This window comes from Hippocampus comes, unplaced genomic scaffold, assembly GCF_001891065.2.
Source record: "Hippocampus comes isolate QL1 unplaced genomic scaffold, H_comes_QL1_v1.1 scaffold7, whole genome shotgun sequence".
Lineage (NCBI taxonomy): Eukaryota > Metazoa > Chordata > Actinopteri > Syngnathiformes > Syngnathidae > Hippocampus > Hippocampus comes.
The window spans coordinates 65,358-84,456 of record NW_017842060.1 but is presented as its reverse complement, the minus strand read 5'-3'; the positions used below and the strand labels follow the sequence as shown (position 1 = coordinate 84,456).

The 19,099-nt window shown below is 46.0% G+C and overlaps 1 protein-coding gene across 3 annotated transcripts in view; it reads right to left on the bottom strand.

Moving 5' to 3' along the window:
- Positions 1–15,384, bottom strand: part of mad1l1 (mitotic arrest deficient 1 like 1) — a 32,157-nt gene extending 16,773 nt beyond the window's left edge. Inside the window, exons 1-13 of one of the 3 annotated variants that reach the window (XM_019862202.1) lie at positions 15,106–15,384; positions 14,387–14,500; positions 14,188–14,243; positions 13,944–14,101; positions 13,732–13,872; positions 13,130–13,309; positions 11,550–11,674; positions 11,390–11,471; positions 11,183–11,313; positions 10,242–10,356; positions 10,066–10,127; positions 5,289–5,375; positions 2,787–2,931 (exon numbers count right to left, since the gene is read on the bottom strand). In XM_019862202.1, the coding sequence (XP_019717761.1) occupies positions 2,787–2,931; positions 5,289–5,375; positions 10,066–10,127; positions 10,242–10,356; positions 11,183–11,313; positions 11,390–11,471; positions 11,550–11,674; positions 13,130–13,309; positions 13,732–13,872; positions 13,944–14,090 (1,215 nt within the window). In that variant the 5' untranslated portion in view covers positions 14,091–14,101; positions 14,188–14,243; positions 14,387–14,500; positions 15,106–15,384. The remainder of the gene's footprint in view (positions 1–2,786; positions 2,932–5,288; positions 5,376–10,065; positions 10,128–10,241; positions 10,357–11,182; positions 11,314–11,389; positions 11,472–11,549; positions 11,675–13,129; positions 13,310–13,731; positions 13,873–13,943; positions 14,102–14,187; positions 14,244–14,386; positions 14,501–15,105) is intronic. The other 2 variants (XM_019862201.1, XM_019862200.1) reach the window with 2 other exon arrangements.
- Positions 15,385–19,099: the final 3,715 nt, after the last annotated feature.

The window sequence follows — 19,099 nt, the reverse complement described above, 5'->3', positions numbered from 1 at the left end:
TTTCCCCCCCCCCCCCCCCCTTTTCTTTTTGTAAATGAGGAACAGGAGACTGACGAGAGGTGCCCGGGAGCGACGCTTGTCTCCGTTATTTCTCAGGCATTTGCACGATTTTCATGCGTAGCTGCATGCGTCTGCATTAGAGGTGTCCAAATAAATTGATTCATCAACAACTCATCGATTATCAAACAAATCAAGAACAATTTGAGTCATCGATTAATCGTTTCAAGCCATTGTAAAACTTCAAGTGGTTCCAATCGTCTCATTTCAGCCTCTCGGCAGTACTGTCCATATCTCTGAAGTTCTTGGTGATTATGTTTTGTGTTTCACCAAAATGAGACAAACTTCTGCCTTGACTTTGGGATGTCAGCGCCGCTGTGGGAGTGGCCACGGCCGACTTCAATCGCCGGCAATGAAAGAGGCTCCTCTCATTCCCTTTTGTTTGACACGCCGTGCGAGTCGCACGTCAGAGCCCTGACAGGCGGAAGCACAAACGCGGGCAGAGAAAGATCACGCCGAAAGCCAGCGGGGGTGATTTGAACAATGATGATTCAGAGGTGTCGATACTCGCTGTTTGCATACGCATGAACGAAATCTGTCGTGTTAAGTCGCGCTCCGACCAGCTGTATGGTTTCGATGGGTTTTCCGCTAGCAAATGATCACTGTCAGCCACATCTCCGAGGCAATCCTCCTCAAGTCGGCGTCTTCACAAGGGTCACTCAGTGTAACGTCGCGCCTCCAAATAGCTCGCCACTGCCAGCGTGATCCACGGACATCAAATGAACAGGCTGGAGGCGAGATGTATTTGCGTGACTGACGTATTTGGCAGTTTGAGGGATAATACGACGGGATATTTGGGGGCGGGGGGGATTAAATTTGACCTCGTGAAAAGTTGGAGGCTAAGTGGAATTTATTTACTTGCACTAAAGTAAAGAAAGAAATCCGAGTGGACAGTCTGCACTGTCTGAAAAAGTCAAACCTAAAAGGTCATCGCAACTGCATTCATTGGTGTCGGATCCGGGAGCGAGCACAGTTGAGCTTCGGATAAGCGGCACAAACTGCACTTCACCGCTCGGAGAAGGCGTCGATCCGTCGTTGGCAAAGGACAGCTTGAGCGCACAGAAACACATCACGTCAAAACCAAAAGCTAAGTGGTTCTGCGGTGCTAGCGCAGACGAGCGGCACTTAACATCAGATTCGTTTATACCGACGTGCCCGCCGCAGGACCCGCGGCACCAGAGGTCAGTCAAGCGGACCCCTCGTCCAAGTCACACAACTGCATTCTCACATTTTTGGAACTCCACAATTACAAAACTACAATTATTAGGCGCCCCGTCCATTTTGGAGAAAATTGAAGACTTTTAATGCCCCTTTTGGTCGTGAAAATACCGGCGCTTATTTTGAAACGCTGCCCTACTGTCATTTAATAAATGTGAGAACATTGTAGCTTTGATTGAGTGTTGAGCGAGTCAAGTCAATTCTGTTTAGCACCGAGCGCGTGTCCTCACAAAGCGCCGTGTGACCGCCAAGATCAATGCTCAATGGGGCTGAAATTGCTTGAGAGGGAGAAGCTGGCGGCCTCGTCATGTCAAACACGCCCCCCCCCCCATACCGCCCCCAAAAAATGATCACTGTAATCAAGGCCCAGCAGCGAAATAGGGCGTGGCTGATTTGAAGGTGGTAAGGTCGCGTAACAAACCGCAGAGAGAAAAAAAAGGGGGGGGGTGAGCGAGACAACGATGTGGCACAAAAGGGACGTTTGGAGGTCGGCTTCAACAGCCGAGCCCTGTTGGCGATTTGCCGTCTATTCACGCGCGTTTCATCTAAATCAAAAATCTGTCAGATAAAGACTAAAAGGCTTTTAATTTGAAAAATAAACAAAAGGGAATGGGAGGACGAGATGATAAAGAAAAAAAAAAAAAACAGCATTAGCATTTTTATGGCCTTTTTAAAACAGTGCCTGCAGCTCATACGGCTGCCACAAGGGCGGCAAGGCGAAGGCCGTGAGCAGGCTTACTTTGCATCAAAAAGTCCACTTTGCGATGATCATTTCATTTGCAACGGATGAAATCAAGTGTGTAGCCGAACAACCAATAAAAAAATTATGAGATACTCTTCCATGAACTTGTTGAAAAGCAAGTTGAATTTATAAACATGAAATACTCCGTCATGCACCATTAAATGTTTGTCGGTAAACAATGGACAAGATGTTTTCAGCAACAAGTACCTCCATTGCTTGACAGATCATGACATCGTTTAAGTCCATCTCATAACGATTTGGAAAGCCCTTTCTGTGTCTTGTTTTTGTTGTTTAATATTCGCGTCAAAAGTCACTGTCCCGCTTTTCACAAAAAGTTTGTTTTCTCTGCGTTTTGGTCAGATACGGGTGCTTTTGATGAAGCCAATCCATGTTCTACTGTCGATTACGAACGAATGGAATAAGTTAGAGACGTTGTTTTTGTTTGGTGGGGGGAAAAAAAGTCGACATGTCAATTTATGTCAGTGTCTAATGAGAAACGTTTATTTTAATTCATAAAATGATGGTCTTGTTCTGGGGGTTTTTTTTTTCTAATCACAGGTCAAATATGCTGCATTTTTAAGTGGGTCTTGATCACTAGAGGAGCTACGTTTTTTTGGGAAGTGTAAAAAGTTGGGTTGAGTACAATCTTGTAGGCCCTTACATTCAAGTACATCATAACATCTGCCATTAGCCAATTACGGGGCAAGGAAACGATTCCCTGCGCATGCGCTTGTATGTGGCTCGGGGTTTGTGTACGCGTGTGTCACACCTTGGTGAGTAGCAAAAGCCTCTTCTGCAGCCGGCACAGGAGCAGAGATTGCGTCTCCCGCTTCTTCTGCTCCTCCAGCGTTTTGCTGCGCTGCTGCAGCAGCTCCGTCTCCAGCTCGGAAAGCGAGCGCTCCACGCTCCGGATGCTGTTTGGCGGGGGAGTGAGGAGGGACGTTATTTATACAGTGCCGTGAAAAAGTATTTGCCCTCTTCTGATTTCTGTGTTCTTTGCATAATTATCACACACAAAAGATTTCTCTTCATCAAACCAATTTTAATATCGCACAGAGACAACCTGAGGATGCCCTATGCCCTGCCCTATGTGGAAAAAGTAATTGCGCGCCCTGAACCTAATCATGGGGTGTGTTACCCTTGGCAGCTGTAACTGAAATCAAGCATTTGCGAGTCTTTCACGTCGCTGCGGAAGAATTTTGGCCCACTCTTCTTTGCAGAATTGCTTCAACTTGGCCATATTGGAGGGTTTTCGAGCATGAAGTGCCCGTGTAAGGTCACATTGGATCGAATGTTCTCCTACAGGTATTTTCTGGCAGACAGCAGAATTCACTGTCCCATCAATCACAGCAAGTTGTCCTGGTCCTGAGGTAGCAAAGCAGCCACAACCATCACACTGCCACCACAGACGCTGGGCCTCACATCGTCCAAAAAGTTCCATTTTTGACTCATCAGTCCACAGAATGTTTTTCCAAAAGTCTTGAGGATCACCGAGATGTCTTTTAGGCAAATGTGAGAGGACGGCAGTGGTTTTCGCCTGGGAACTCTCCCAATGATGCTATTTTTTTGGCCAGTGTCTTCAGCAATATAAAAAAGCAATATCTCTTATCTTTGCTTGAGCAATCTACTCATGGAGGTAACATATTTGTCGTTGCCTTTGCTTTGTCAACGCAAAAAATGCAAGATATCTTGCGTTCACTTTGACAAGATAAATAACTACGTCACACCTTTGCTTTCATTTTGGCACTACCGTATTTTCCGCACTACAAGGTGCACTGGATTATGAGGCGCACATTCAATGAATGGCCTATTTTGTAATTTTTTTCAGATATTGGACGCACTGGATTATAAGATGCAATCTACAATGCGTCCACTAGATGGAGCTACGCTCCTTCCGCTCGACTCGAGAGCCGTTCATGACCGCCTCCGAAAACTGTAAAATAACGATTCCTTCAATGAAACTCCGAAAATTTTAAATAATGCATCAAAACAGAAAATCAATCGAGGAAATCACAAAATAAATTCTAAACCCCCCTACAGAATTGATTTTGGCATTTCCTTGAGCGTAGCTCCAACAGAGCAATCAGATGTCAGTAAAATGTAGGGGACTGGACTGTCTCAGAAGTGTTTATTTATTCCTTTGTTGTGTATTCACAAACGAGGAAATCACAAAATAAATTCTGTCGGGGGGCTATAGAATTTATTTTGTGATTTTCTCGCTTGATTTTCTGTTTTGATGCATGACAGCTGTTGTGAAAGCGCTATATAAATCAGGATGTATTGTATTGTATTTTCCATTTTCGGAGTTTCATTGAAGGAATTGTTAATTTACGTTTTTCCGAGGCGGTCATGAACGCCTCTCGAGTCGAACGGAAGAAGAGAAGGCACTTTGGGGTCGACATTTTATTGTAATGACCATACACAAGGCGCACCGGATTTTAAGGCGCGCTGCGAGCTTTTAAGAAAATGGAAGACTTTTCCGTGCGCCTTAGAGTGCGGAAAATACGGTAGTTTTGGGTTTTTTTTTTAAGCCACCAATCTTTCCTTCGCTTTGTCAATACAACAAATAAAGCAAGATAGCCGACTGTCACTTTAAAGGTAGAACAATCGAAGTAACGTATCTCGCCTGTGCATTGCCCTCGTCAATATGAGCGAGGCAACATACAGTATCATGACGAGATAACAAACCAAGTAACATATCTCGCCTTCGCTTTGACAAGATAAACAGACGAGGAAACCGATGTTGCCTGTGCTCTCACCCCCCCCCCGAAAAAAACAAAACAAAAACAACACATTGTGGATCAATAACACAAGCCCAAAAGAACGCTGCTCGTCAAATCCTCTCAGAGATGATATGCTGCACTGCTGTCAGGGCTGATCAATAGGATGGTAATTATACAGGGTTGCGGGGGGCTCTCACATAATTACATGGCGTCCCTTCCCTCCCCTCTCCTCTCCTCTCCTCTCTGCCGTCACCCATTCTTCTGTTTCTAATATTCCGTAATGAGGCCCATACGCCGGGCAGCGGAGACGCTTGTTAGCTAATGAAAGCTTTCGGAGGAAGCAAGCCCACGCGGCCCTCCCCGCAGACGTTCACCTCGGCCTAAAGAGGACGCCGTTAATTAGGCCCACTTTCTCTTCGTTTCTCATCTCTTTTCCCGGCGCACGTGCGCTGCCGTTAGCTGTGCAATCAGAACAGGGGAGCAGTTTAATTAACTTGGTGACAATTAGGGAGTTGTCCGAGATGGTTGAGAGGAATTGCGGTGGTTACCGGCTGTTGAGTGCGTAGTTCTGTTCTTTCAGGACAATTTCCCTCTGATGGATCTGAATCACCTCTCTGGACAGATCCTCGGGTTTCCTGCAACAAACAGCGGCCGGCGAGATCAACGGGACGGCAAGCCAAAGCGTTTTCCTTATTGTCTTGCTGAGTGTTATACCCTGCGCCACTAACACACACACACACACACACACACACACACACACACACACACACACACACACGCACACACACACAGACACACACACACACACACACACACACACGTCATGACGATGCAGAAGGTTGCATTGGTAAAACATGCGGAACCTTGAACAACGCTTGAAAGATGGAGTGTGTGTGATAAATTGTCGAGTGCTACAAGGTTATGCTGCGGCTGAGGCTTTTGTTTGGTTTTTTTCCTGGCTTGATGCGAGACAGAGGATGTCGAGTTTTTAGTCCGTGCCTTTCGGAAACAACTTGTGCGCATTCACAAAGCCGATGCGGTTTGGCACATTCAGATGATTAGAAATGTCGACGACAGTGCCAGGTTGTGAAGCCGCTTATACCGCGGTCAAAAATTTCCTGACCCTAACCAGTGTCGCAGGCCAGCAAATTATTTGTCATTTTTTCATTTACTTTAAAAAGTGGGCGGAGGTATGAACAATGTGGCAAATGGCTGCTATTTTATGGGAATTTTCAAAAACAACAGAAAATAAAATAAAAAATAGGGAAACATGGAATGAGCACTTCAAACGTCTAAAACAATCTTCCAGAACGAATCAATTAGGGCCACTATCGGCCCAGCATGAAATTCTTGATACCTTGGCCTTCGATCATAATCGATAGGGTGACACGGAGCAATAATCCCCGGAGGGATGATGGAAAATCAAGAAAAAATGGCATCGGGATCATTTTGAGTTGATAAAAAATAAAAAAAACTCGAGCTTTGGTTGACTTGTGACTTTTACTGGAGTATCAGATCACGTCAATTCCGCCTGGGTTGATGAAAAACGATAAAGCTGCTGATTCGGAAGTCTCTGTATTTATGCCGCTTGGCTGGGGAGGGGGAGGGGAAATCGGGGACCAAAGTAATCTCATGACTAAAATATGAGGTGCTGTGAATCATCCGATGGAATGACTAGAGTGATTCCGCGCGGGCCCGAGCGCCAGCAATCGGCCTCAAAACAACATGGCGGTCTCAAAATAATGGGAGGAAAATGCACAATTTATGAGCTCTGCATGACTTTCTTCGTTGCGGCGGCATGCAAAAGCGACTTGGAACAAAAGGTGCAAAGGAAAAAAAAAAAAAAAAACAACACCGCTTATGGTGCAGAAATGCATTTCAGGCAGATTTTTTTTCAACACAAAACCAAATTTTATTTTCCAGTGAATAACGCACCAATCCAAAAAACGAACGATCAAAGTAAATTGCACATTTGTCTCAGGAAATCTAAGGTGCTTCATGAAATGCTTTGTAAAAGATATGTTCATTAAATGTCGACATTTTCCTCATGTTCTTGTGTGTCACTATCCCCAAAACAAAGGAAAGAGATTGGCAGAGCATGGTACAACTTTAATGGTCCGGCCCACTTGACATCTACCGAGGCCGTATGCGGCCCACAATGTCAAATGAGTTTGACACCCCTGTCCTCGACAACGCACGGACGATCCTAACTTGAGAAAAATAAATAAATAAAATCAATGATCCTTTTGTGGATTAACCGACCCCCGAAAAAATCAGGTGCAAGGGGCCATTGGCGCAGTTTCCCTGACACCGTTTTCAGCACAACTGGCGGTGGGACAAAAGGTCGGCTATCAGCAAGTCTTCCCTCGACGTCTCGACTCGACATATTTGTGCTTCCGATGCACGATAACGTGAGGATGAAGTGCCGCTGAACCTTCGTGAATCGATCCCTCCGAACAAGAGGGCTAATTAGATGCGACTTGTTTGCAAACATCCACGGCCCCGCTGGGACAAGACAAAGCGAAGAGGAGGCATAATCCAGCGCGGTGCGATCGGAAGGCGGCCCGGGGGTGGTTTCTAAATATTTATTTGCTGCATTAACCTTTCGTGTGGAGCCTCAGTCATGCGGCTGCCCTTTGCCGGCGGATTGGGCGATGCACGTGTTTATTTTTGGTTTTGTCCACAGCACGGAGGCGCAGCCAGCCGCCGACACTCGAAGAGATCATCGGAGCGGTCTGCGGGGCGGGGGGACAGACGGCTCAAGCTGACGGCGTTCTCACGAAGGCAAAGCCGGGGCTCTGCCCCGTCAATTTCCAAAGGTGACTGATGAGAGTCCAGATGCGCCGCCCTGATATCTACTTGGCGTAATGACATCGGTTGAGATAAAGCTCATCCAAGTGTCATTATGGCGCCTCATGGGGTGGGGGAGGGTGGTCACACACCTCGCCCCGCCAGTGTGGCGCCACTTCTCCAGCGACAGAAGCTTCCACGGGTGAGCGCGACAGAGGAGTGCGCTGTTTATTTTTGGTTTTGTCCACAGCACGGAGGCGCAGCCAGCCGCCGACACTCGAAGAGATCATCGGAGCGGTCTGCGGGGCGGGGGGACAGACGGCTCAAGCTGACGGCGTTCTCACGAAGGCAAAGCCGGGGCTCTGCCCCGTCAATTTCCAAAGGTGACTGATGAGAGTCCAGATGCGCCGCCCTGATATCTACTTGGCGTAATGACATCGGTTGAGATAAAGCTCATCCAAGTGTCATTATGGCGCCTCATGGGTGGGGGAGGGTGGTCACACACCTCGCCCCGCCAGTGTGGCGCCACTTCTCCAGCGACAGAAGCTTCCACGGGTGAGCGCGACAGAGGAGTGCGCGGAATGTTGATTCGCTTCAGGCACAGAGGGTGAGAAGCAGAGATCAAAATTCACGGATTGATTTTTGATGGGATGCTCAGTTTTGCGCATCCGTTTGCTTTCACGTTTACCCAGTCGAGAAAGCACAAAAGCGTAAAAGCCTTTGCAATTTAAGTTTGTCTAATTGTCTCCAAAATGGCCGCCTCAAAGCAAAACGGCCTTGTGGGCTGGTCATGGCTTCTTGAGACTTGATTTGCGAGAGATGAAAAATTCCATCAGGCTCATTTAAACTGCCTTATGGGGGACGACATTTTCCTCCGCAAAATCGAAAGGGCGCAGCTGGGCTAAAACGGCCACTTCAAACGAAAGCGGTAGAATTCCTGCGTCTTGCGGGCCTGATCTATTCGTTGATCTGCTCATGATAGACATGCCGACCCAATGTCATGATGCGAAGTGAAACTGGCTTCGGGGCTCAATGTTGACAATTTTTTTGTTTGTTTTTGTGTATGGGTGAGAGAAGGGCCGGCCGGCGACCGGTGCAGAACCAGCAGTGCGCTTGACTGTGGCGACCTTATGCTTGGTGCTACTTCAAGTCAAGTACAACTTTATTGTCAAATATATGCTTGCGTTGGATTGAGATCTTTTAGTCGTTGCTGTAGGCTACGGCAAATTGTAACTTTTATTGTTGCGACAAGCCTTTCGTGCAGGCTTTCTTTTCCCCATTAACGGCAAAAAAATGTCAGGATTACTGTAGTCGCATATACAGCCGAACGTAAATGGCTAGGACTGCTGCTGTTCTGGTCTCTTAAAAAACAAACAAACAAAGGAGCCACTCTTCTTCTCGTATATCAATCAATTAATTCAATAGTACACAGGTGTCAAACTCAAGGCCCGGGGGCCAGATCTGGCCCGCCACATCATTTTATGTGGCCCCCTGAAAGAAAATCAGGTGTGTCAACTTGCATGATCCTTGCTAAAAAAAAAAAAAAAAAAAAAACATCAAAAAAAAAAAGTACCGAAAATGTCAAATTGTCATGTGTCATAAATGACGTTGAGATTTTGCAATAATTTTGTTACCCTTACAAGTAATAATGCGATTAAACTTGTTTGTGGTTTCACTGTCATTACGGCCCTCCGGGGGAAGACGTAACTCAACAGTGGCCCGTGACAAAAAATGAGTTTGACACCCCTGCAATAGAAATACCTCCGGTTGAAGGCTTTTCTCAGCAACTCTTCAGTAAGATTCAAATAGAGGTTCATGACAACGCACAATTCATTCATCTCTCAATTTTTGTAATTTCTTGACAGCGCTAGTTATGGATAACAACACGGAAAGTAAAAAAAAAAAAAAAAACGTGATAGTGACATGTCATTCTCGTGACATGAGAAGTAACTGACGAAACGCATCAACAAGGTGCAAGTCAATTAAAAGTTAATACCGTGTATCTTCTTTTTTGCCTGCTCACCACGAGCGCGAGTCAAGCTAAACACCTCGAGGCGATGTTCCATTTAGCATTCTGTTTGCATCACTGTCACACTTAATCACAGCGGCGCGCTGAGTGTGCGTGCGCTCGCGCGCGTCAAGGGCAACTCGCAGTGTTTTATCATCTGTCAGATCTGCTCGGTTGCTCAAAAGGAAACATGCAATCATTCTCTCATTACCTGTTTGGACTGGAGAGCATTAAGACAAACACCACGCAGCTATTTTTTTCTCTCTCTCTCTCTCTCTCTCTCTCTCTCTCTCTCCCACACACACTCCCACACACACACCCACACACCCACACACACACACCCACACACACACACACACACACCAATGCACAGTATTGGAAAAAAGTCGTCCTTGAAACAGTTGTTTTGGAGAATTACCACAGCTCCATCTACAGGTCTCTTGTGACATGACAACGGTAAGGGCCATTGGAGGGAAAAAAAGCACTCACGCTCTTACGTAGACGCGCTCGCTAGCACACACACTGACCTGATGTTGAGTCCGGTTGATTGGCCGAGGTTCTCCCATGCTCTGACCTTCTCTGTCAACCTCTGCGTGGTGAAGAATCACACCAAGACAACCAAGTGCCGAATAAATAACGTAGCAACTCATGCCTCTAAAATGACCCCAAAGGCCAGGTTGAACTTTTTTGGGGGGTACTGTACCTCCTTCTCCAGTTCCACATTGATCAGATCTTCTTTGGTCTTGGCCATGCGCTCCAGCTTCCTTTTCAGGCCCTCTGTCTCTTCTTTCAGCAGGCTGCAGTTCTCCCTGCTCTCCCTGTATTCACAACGTCATCGACACTGCCATATCACACGATATGTCACATCCGGCGTGTGTTCACGGTTCCATTTAGGAAGCATTATGAAACACAATATGTGCCTATGAGGTGCGGGTATTATTTGTGCCGCCTTCTCCAACCTCCTGTAGTATCTGTGACTTGACAGGTGTCTGCATAACTTTACAAGACGGGACCTGGTGAGTGATGTGGGCGTCGCTGAGTGAGAGTGTAGAGTTGGCTGGCTGCTAACCCATTAGCCATTTGGAGTGTTACGTGAGTCAGCGTGAGTTGTGGCCATCGGCAGCTTGGGTCTGAATGTGCTTATTAACTGTGTAATTCCACAAGACGAACTTGTACGTCCAAGTCTTTTTTTTTTTTTTGCGTCGTAGAGAGGAGGAGGGTCTGATGCAATCTGTCAATGAGAATAAGCCGCTTGTATGTATTGTAAATCATGTAAAAAAAAGCGACCAGTAGGTGGCAGTGATGCCTCACGTGCTTGAAATGCATGCTTTTACAAAAAGCACTTTTTCTCCGTTTTTTTTTTTTTTTTGCCCAGGAATCAATGCGGTGCAAAGTAGACATGCCGATGCAAAGTAGACATGCCGTCATGATGCACTTCATGTTCCTTGTCAATGATTCAAAACTTTCTCCTCAGTGTTGCGTGGACACTTTCTTGCTGGCTCGTTGCCATCATGCCAACTTGTTACGACGACACGACTTGAATTTTCCACTGTATGTTGAACAAATCTGGCAGCAATCCTGTTTGACCAAAAGGGCCCCCCTTTGATCCAATAAATGGACAGACTCTGAAAAAGTAAGCCTGACCTGAGGAAAATGTTCTCCTCTCGAAGGCGCTTGAGCTCCTTCTCCAGGTCAGGCACCCTGCTGGCCTCGTACTTGACATTCTTCACAATGGCGAAGTCTTGCTCCTGAAGGGACAGACGCCTTTCCAATTCCTTGCGGTAGGAGGGAGGAGAGACACACAAAATGGCAGCCGTTTGCAAAAGCTGGCTTATATGTGCGCATGTGTACCTTGATCTTGATGACGTGATCCGAGCAGGACAACTGCGCCGCTTGCAGACTCTGGCACAGCTCGGACACTTCCTGGTACTTCCTGGTAGAAGAGGACCAATCAGGGGAAAGCGCTTCCTTGACATTCCAGTGGCCATTTGCTCGCTGCGGGAAGGAATACCTGCGCTGTAAATCCAGCTGCTCCTGCAGCGCCTGCTTCTCCAACTTCTGAGTGGAAATGACCGAGTCCTGGTTTTGAAGATTCTGCTTAAGGTCTCGGATCTGGTCCTTCAGGCTGATGACGGTCTGACAACACATGTGGGGAAACGACAAAAGTTGTTTCTCGGGAGTATCGAGGGGCTGGGTCAACACGTGTCGCCGATTTCTGACCCCGCTTGTTGTGGAGCTACTTTCTATCATATACACTAAATGCTGGAGGGGGGCCACAGTTTTGGACTGTGGCCACAATGTGACTACGCACTTCTTAACCAGATGGACGACAAATTTTAAATATGGACAAAATACAGGCATATCATTCCCAATCCACAAAAACAATTTTGAGGTCTACTCAGGTTGTAAGACTGGTCAAAACCGGGTCAGGCTCTGAGCTGAGCAAATTCTCAAAATTGAGTGAAGGTGTTCAGCAGTAAGTCGACTTCTGTGTGAGGTTTTGTTCAGCTTCATCATAAATAAATAAATAAATAAATAAAAAATAATTAAAAAAAAAAGTTGTTCACACAGGTATGTGCTGCCAAACTGGCTGTGAGAGCAGCCTGGTTTTGTGATTTGGCTTTTTTGAACAGAGCCTGTTGAGATTTTAGGCTTCGTTTTAATTCCTCAACCTTCTGTAGCCTTTGTTCGATGTCCATATTCTTGTTTGTGCTCGCGCGTTTCGTTTCATGATGTCATCTCAGATTACACTCTTTCAATACCGCCACACTTTCTCCGCACAGAAGACATACAAGGTTTTCCTAGCTATGTCCGTAAACATGTACTCCGACTCCCACCTTGTTTGAAACCTCCGGTTCTCAGTGTCCACCTTCCGTTTTGCCATTTTTGATGGGTATCTGAAAGCTAACGTCGCTGTTATGTGAACGACTGCTGCACTAATATATGTCACCGTTGCATTGTGGGAAATGTAGTATTGGTGTGTGTAAAAGATCTGCGGGCTGCCGGCTTGCTGCGGTCTGCAGGCCGGTTCTAATAATAAATCAAGATCATCCCAGGGGCCACTGAAAACCTTCCGGCCGGATGCGGCCCGCGGGCCGGCACTTTTGACATATGTGCTCCAAATGCATCATGGGACTCAGACTTTTCTGATCAGCGAGTCCCGCAGGACTCAAACTGGAAAATTATCAATGCGCAAAGAATCATTGATTGAACGACTTGTGTGACTGCTCAATCCACATATCCGATTGCAGACACCATTTGCTGTGGGCAAAAAAATAAAGAAAAAAAATTTTTAATGATTGTCATAAAAACTGAAACACCAGGAGTTGACGTGATGATGTTTTGTGGGGCTGATTAATCACTGCACTCAACTTCTGAAGCCAGTTGCTTTGGCAACAGTTGCAGCATCGCCATAATAAGCCCTGGAACACATTAGGAGTGGTCGGAATGCAATTTTATGGGGTCGGTCAACCAGTGAATGCCACTTCTGATGCCGGTTGTTGCTGCACTATTTTTTATTTCGGTGTAGGAAGCACATGGAAAGGAAAGGCATGAGAAATGGACTGTGTCTGTTCGTTCGGCTCCACGTACCTGGTTAGCAGCGTCGAGTCGGGCGTCTCGCTCATCCAGCTTTTTGCCGAGGCTCTCCAGGTTCTTGCGAATCTCTCGGTTGGCCTCCACTTGCTGCGCCAGCGTCTTAATGAGCTCCGTCTCACGCTCCTCCGACTTCTTGAGCCGCGACGTCAATTCACTCTTCTTCTCCTCCAGTTGCTACGGGCAAAATAGAAATACAGTTGCACTTTAAACTTTCGTTCGCCCAAAACATTTAAAAGTGAAACACGATTCCTCGTTTCAACGAGGTCATATTAAGAAAAAATATGTATTTATTTTGTTTTCAAGTTGGGCTGCTGGCTGCTTGGATTACTCTGTTTCTGTTTACTGGAAAAACTCCTTGATAAATCATGAAAAAAAGATCTTGATAAATAAATCATGAAGTAAAATGCATATGATAAAACGAAATTTACAACAACGTTCCTCAAAAATTACAGGACTGGACTTGACTTTGTCTTAAAATGTAAACGTTGACTAATTGAACTAATGTGGGGAGTATCACTTCATTCCAAAAACCAACATAAACCTTTTTTTGCTGAAAGCCACAGGAACGAATGAGCGAGGCGCAGGGTGCGCGCTACCTTCAAGTTGCACGCAGTGTCACTGGCACTTTTCTCAAGCTCCACACGAACACGTTTGTGACTGAACTCCATCTGCTTCTTCTCCTGGTCCAGCTTCAGGTAGCGACTGTGCGACTGGACCTTCTCGGCCGCTTCTAACAACTAACAACGTTGGGAAGACGCGTCATGAATGCAAATCGCGTACTTACGAGTGTTGGCGTGTCTTCGCATACCTCCATGCTGCGTTTGTACCGGTTCTGTAGGGTGGTAGCGGCCGCCGCTGAGGGCCCCGGCAGCTGGGGCGAACGTCCGGTGCAGTCGATGAAGGAGTTGAAGGACTTCATGGTGGAAAACACGGTGGTGTTCTCGTCGCAGTCCATTTTAAGAATCTCTAGAAGCCAAATTCGAGCCAACAAGTCACAAACAACACCAACTAACTCCCGTTGTATTTGGTGCGTCACAGTCAGACACACAGACCTTCACATCAATTTAAGAGATGAACATTAAGCGTGAATGGGTTTTGCATCTCCAAACTAATCCCAAAGTAGAGCAGAGAAAGGTAAGAGCGCACCACATTTGCTTAAGAGACTTTTGCATTTTTCAGAGTTCTTTTAATGCAACGTTTCTTGAAATTTTTACTTGAGTGTTTTTGCAAAGGAAAAAAAGCTTCTTTTACCCCATTACACTGAGCAAGAATGGATGGACGCTTCGGGAGAATTATTTATTGTTTGAGTATTTCCTGCTGCAGAAAATGGGGGGCACTTTTATCCCGTCTGGAGGCAATCAAGACCTGGACGGCACGGAATTTCAAAGAAAAGAACACAGAAGTGAGGGCGTTTGGTCCCAGTGGCCCTTGTCCATCCCATCCTGCGGATTTAGGCCCCCTGGGTCCTTTTCTGAAGCCTAAAGCTTCAAACTTGCATCGATTCTGTCACGTCATTGGCCACTTACTTTTGACTCAGGTCAATATTTGGCGGGCTTCTTTTTACTGTTAATTGAGTCATATTACCGTACAGTATTCCAAAGAGAGAATGGGCTGGTTATACTTGAGCACGATTTTGGGCTACTCTCGCTACCTCTGATTATTTCAGGAGGATTAATTAAAGACGCACTGAATCATGGACCAATGGACACGATGGTGGAATCAAAAGGCAGACTTTCGAATGCAGGTCTTGTGTTTGGACCGCGTCTAACATTGTACAAGTGTCCGCAAACCCTTGCGGCCACATTTGAGACGTTGTATGTTAAAATGACGCCAAAATGATCGAGCAGACAAAGCGAGTGGATGTTCGGACCGCTTTAGAATGTGTCCCAAGTGGCACCGCCATTCACTGCCAAAGTAAATTAAGTAGCATTGGTCGTTTAATTACACGTTTGAACATTAAAACGACGTACCGTGTTCACTGCGGCGTCGTCCTCTTTGAGACGTTTATTCGATGTCTGGTGGTGGCGAGCTATGCTAGCTTTTTTAAGTTGTCTTGTTGGCCGGGCTGCAGCCTAGCTTGGCTACAGCGCGTAAAAAAAAAAATCCCTCCTGTTTGCCGCAAACCAACTGTCGCGAGTGTTGACAGCGATGACGGAGATCTTTTTAAATATGAAGTTTTTCCAACACGCTGGCGACCTCAAGAAGGAGGAGTATGAAAGTCCCGTCAGCTTTTGGTCGACTAACGTTTGTGCGATATTTAATTTTTTTTGAACGTACTTCTATAATCGTTACCGTGGCTGCCGGAAACGAGACCTGTATGTCGCAAAACCATTCGCGCTCACACTTTTTGAATCGATATAAATTGAATATGTATCGTTATTGACGAAAGCGTCGCGTCGGTATTCAAGAGAAACGACCAAATGTTCACTGACTTCACATGTTATTTTTTAAATCGTATTATGGAGATTGTCAGCAAAAAAGCACATCGATAATTCTAAAATCCGTCTCGACAAAATGGTTCCACTTCCAATGTTAGTCCAGTAGATGGCAGCAATGTACATTGGACAAACGTGCCTTGTGGTAGCGTTGTCGTCGTAACGGTGGAACAAAACCTAAGCGGCACCACTGAGCATATGCCGTGCTTGACGCAGGACAAGGGTGCCAAAATCCGGTCCTCGAGAACCCCTATCCAATCTGTTTTAGACATCTCCCTCCTCCAACACATGCGATTCAAAGGACCAGCTTATCTTTGCAGAATTCTGCTCACAATCTTCATCATTTCGATCCGCCGTGTTGGAGGAGGGAGGCATCAAAAAGTAGGCCGGGTTCTCGAAGACTGGATTGGGCACCGCTGACGTAGCATCTGATGGCGAGTGTGAAGTCGTCCTGAAAAGGTCAGAAGATGAAAAAGAAGAGTGGCGCTGTTCGGACTAATGACATCATCGCCGCTATTCCCAGCGTGGCTGTCGCTTTCACTTTGAGTCATCTCGCTCTCAAGAGAGAGGGCGCTGCTTATTTCGGCGACCTGTCCTCACTTCGCCCGCACCCCAGTACATCCTTTCGATGACTCACCTTCCTTTAACCCCATCAGGCTTCTCGCCGCCGGCGCGTTTTCTGCCCGCTGTTTGCACTCTGGAGCCCACTTCTTGGCCCAATTGTTGGTTTTGTGCTTTCTATATTACTGTCTGAATCACAGATAAACAGTAGAATTTGTCAATTTGTTGTTTTGCAGATCTGGTAAATCTTTGGATGCCATTTCTGACACCAATTTCAGTGGCTCAAATTTCCAGATTACTCCAGAAGTTGGCTTTGTTATTTTGTGTGAGGATGCCAAATGCTTGGATCCCTCTTCTGACACCATTCACTCCCTCAATATTTCCCACATTACCATAAACACCCCAGAAAAAAAAATCTTAAGATCAGTTTTTCGGGACGATTAATCTTTAGAATGGATACAATTGATGCAGCATTTTTTTTTTTTTTTGCTTATGACTGTAGACATCCCCAAAATACAACAAGTATTTCATTTAGTCACTTTGAAGGGGTGGTTATTCCTTAGATCCCACTTCTGACACCAATTATTGTGGCAATATTTTCCAAATTGCCATAAACACCCCAGAAAAACAGAATTGCCTTCATGTTAATTAGGTGGGGACGGGGGTAATCCTTGGATTCCACTTCCGACACCAATTTTTGTTTCAGTGTCTTTCGAGTATTTCTGGAATAAACACTTGGAAACATCAAGTGGTGTCTTTGACATTTCGTGGGGTCGGTCAGTGATTGGATCCCATTTCTGACACTAATTGTTGCTGCAATGTCTTCACCTTGACTCGGAAAGTCGGAATAAGGATGATTGATGGATAGATAGAAAAAAGAGAGAGAGAGAGAGACCTAGACCTAGACCTTTGTCATTTTGAAAGGCTTTTTTCAGACTCGGGTTTTTGCTGCAATATTTTCTCCACGACTTGAATCGACTCTCGCGAGCACCAGTTGCCGGCGGAAACGTCAGACAAGCAATCGATTTTGAACAAGCGACAACGTGAGCGCGGCTTCCTGAAAACCGGGAGACGGGCTCCATGGCCGCGGGGCTGAAGCCAAACGGCGTCGCCTCGGCAACAAACGTGAACACGGTGAAACCGCCGAGTTGAAAACCACGTTAGAAAACAACGCTAAAGACTTTAAGGGTCAAAGGAGAGGATTCATTATAGCGCTGATTTTATTGCACTCTCATGAAAGAGGCCCGAGTCAATAGGCCGGCGCTCTCGTTCTCGCTCGCTCTCCGGCTCCCACGCTCTCCGCTTTTTTTTTCGCAGCCTGCGGGAATATTTTAGAAGAGGGGCGCACGGGGGGGCCCTCACGTGGCCTGGCTCGCTGGTTTATGAGGGCGCGCCCTTTCAATTGTCAATACCGTCAAGAAAGTAGCCGTGCTGGCAGCGGGGAGGGTGCGGGGCGGCTGGACAATTCTGGCATAGGGGGGTGGGGTTGTACACTCTTGTCTTTATTCACTTGTTTTACTGTTTGCAAAATGAAACGCAAACAGAAAAATGTTGCAGTGGCATGAGCAGTCAAGACAGCTTTTGAGTGACAGACACGCTTTTTTTTTTTTTTTTTTTTTTTTTTAACAAAACACCAAGATAAATTTGTGTCAGTGTCCACGGAAAGGTCATCTTAAATCATAGTGCAAAATTTCCCCAAAATGTAATTCACATCTCCAGAAAATGATTCGCATCCTCAATCGTGAAATTTCATTTGGGACAGATGACCGCGTAGCATTCAACCTGTGGCGGACAGGACGATTTTTAAAAAACTTTTTGAATGACAACAGCTGCCAATGATTCAAATCTTCATATCAGTCAAAAGAATGAGTCGGGGGTACATCTCGACAGTTATTTTTCATTGCTTTTAGATTGCGACAGATGAAGCGTCTTGCCATGTGCATCGCACGCGGAGGTTTCACCCAACAGATACCGTACGTGCGTCACGACATGACTGGGCGTGCTTGACTGGCAGGTGAAAATGAAGGGCTGCAGGTGAGTCCGGCGGACGGCGGACGAGGCGTGAGCGAGGACGAAAGAGGAGGTGAGGGAAGAACACAAAGGCAAGCGAAGGCTCCGGAAACACTTTGACGAGCGTCCGAGGGAAACGTGATTGCTTTGTGTGTGGGTGGATGGCACGCAGGAACCGTGCCCGACCTCCTGACGCCAACAAATGTTCAGATGCGGTCACGTGCAAAAGACGCGTGCTCGTAGAGGACCGCCATGTTGAGCCTGCACGCCGTTCACGGAGGATCCGTGGCGATGCGTTTGATTTGACGTCAAGAACTGAAGCGGTTTTTCCTCGGACAGAAAATGTTGCCGTGTGCCTTGACATGTGCATCTGCGCCAGATTTTGGATGCGCTCCCATGTGTGGATGTGTATTTGCTTTTCAGAAATATCTACACCCATTTAATATTTGTCTGCTTTGGTTCTGTGTTTTTGTGGGTTGTTGTCCCTGATGTGTTTGTGTATTTTTCTTGCTTTATAGACACCCACACCCACACACACACAAACATATATTAGTGCTGTCAAACGATTAAAATATTTAATCGCGATCAAATTTCATAGTTAACTCGATATTAGCCCTAATTAATCACAGATTTTTATCTATTCTAAATTTCCTTTGATTTCTTTTTCTCCTATTTTTCCCATTTTAATGCTCTCATCAACATGGAATCTTGGATCCGTTTTCTTTGTGCAATATGCAAATATTGACTGAAACAACAATTTTGATTTTCAATTTTCGCTGAACATTTTTTCACTTGGAGCAGTTACTCAAACGTGGAGCACATTTGATTATTTGAGAGCAACGTAACATCCGCCGTGACATGGTGCCGCATTAATCTCGCGATAAAAAAAAATTTAATCGAGTTAAAATTGTTCTAAATTAATGCCGATAATAAAGTGTTAAACTGAAAGCACTAATAT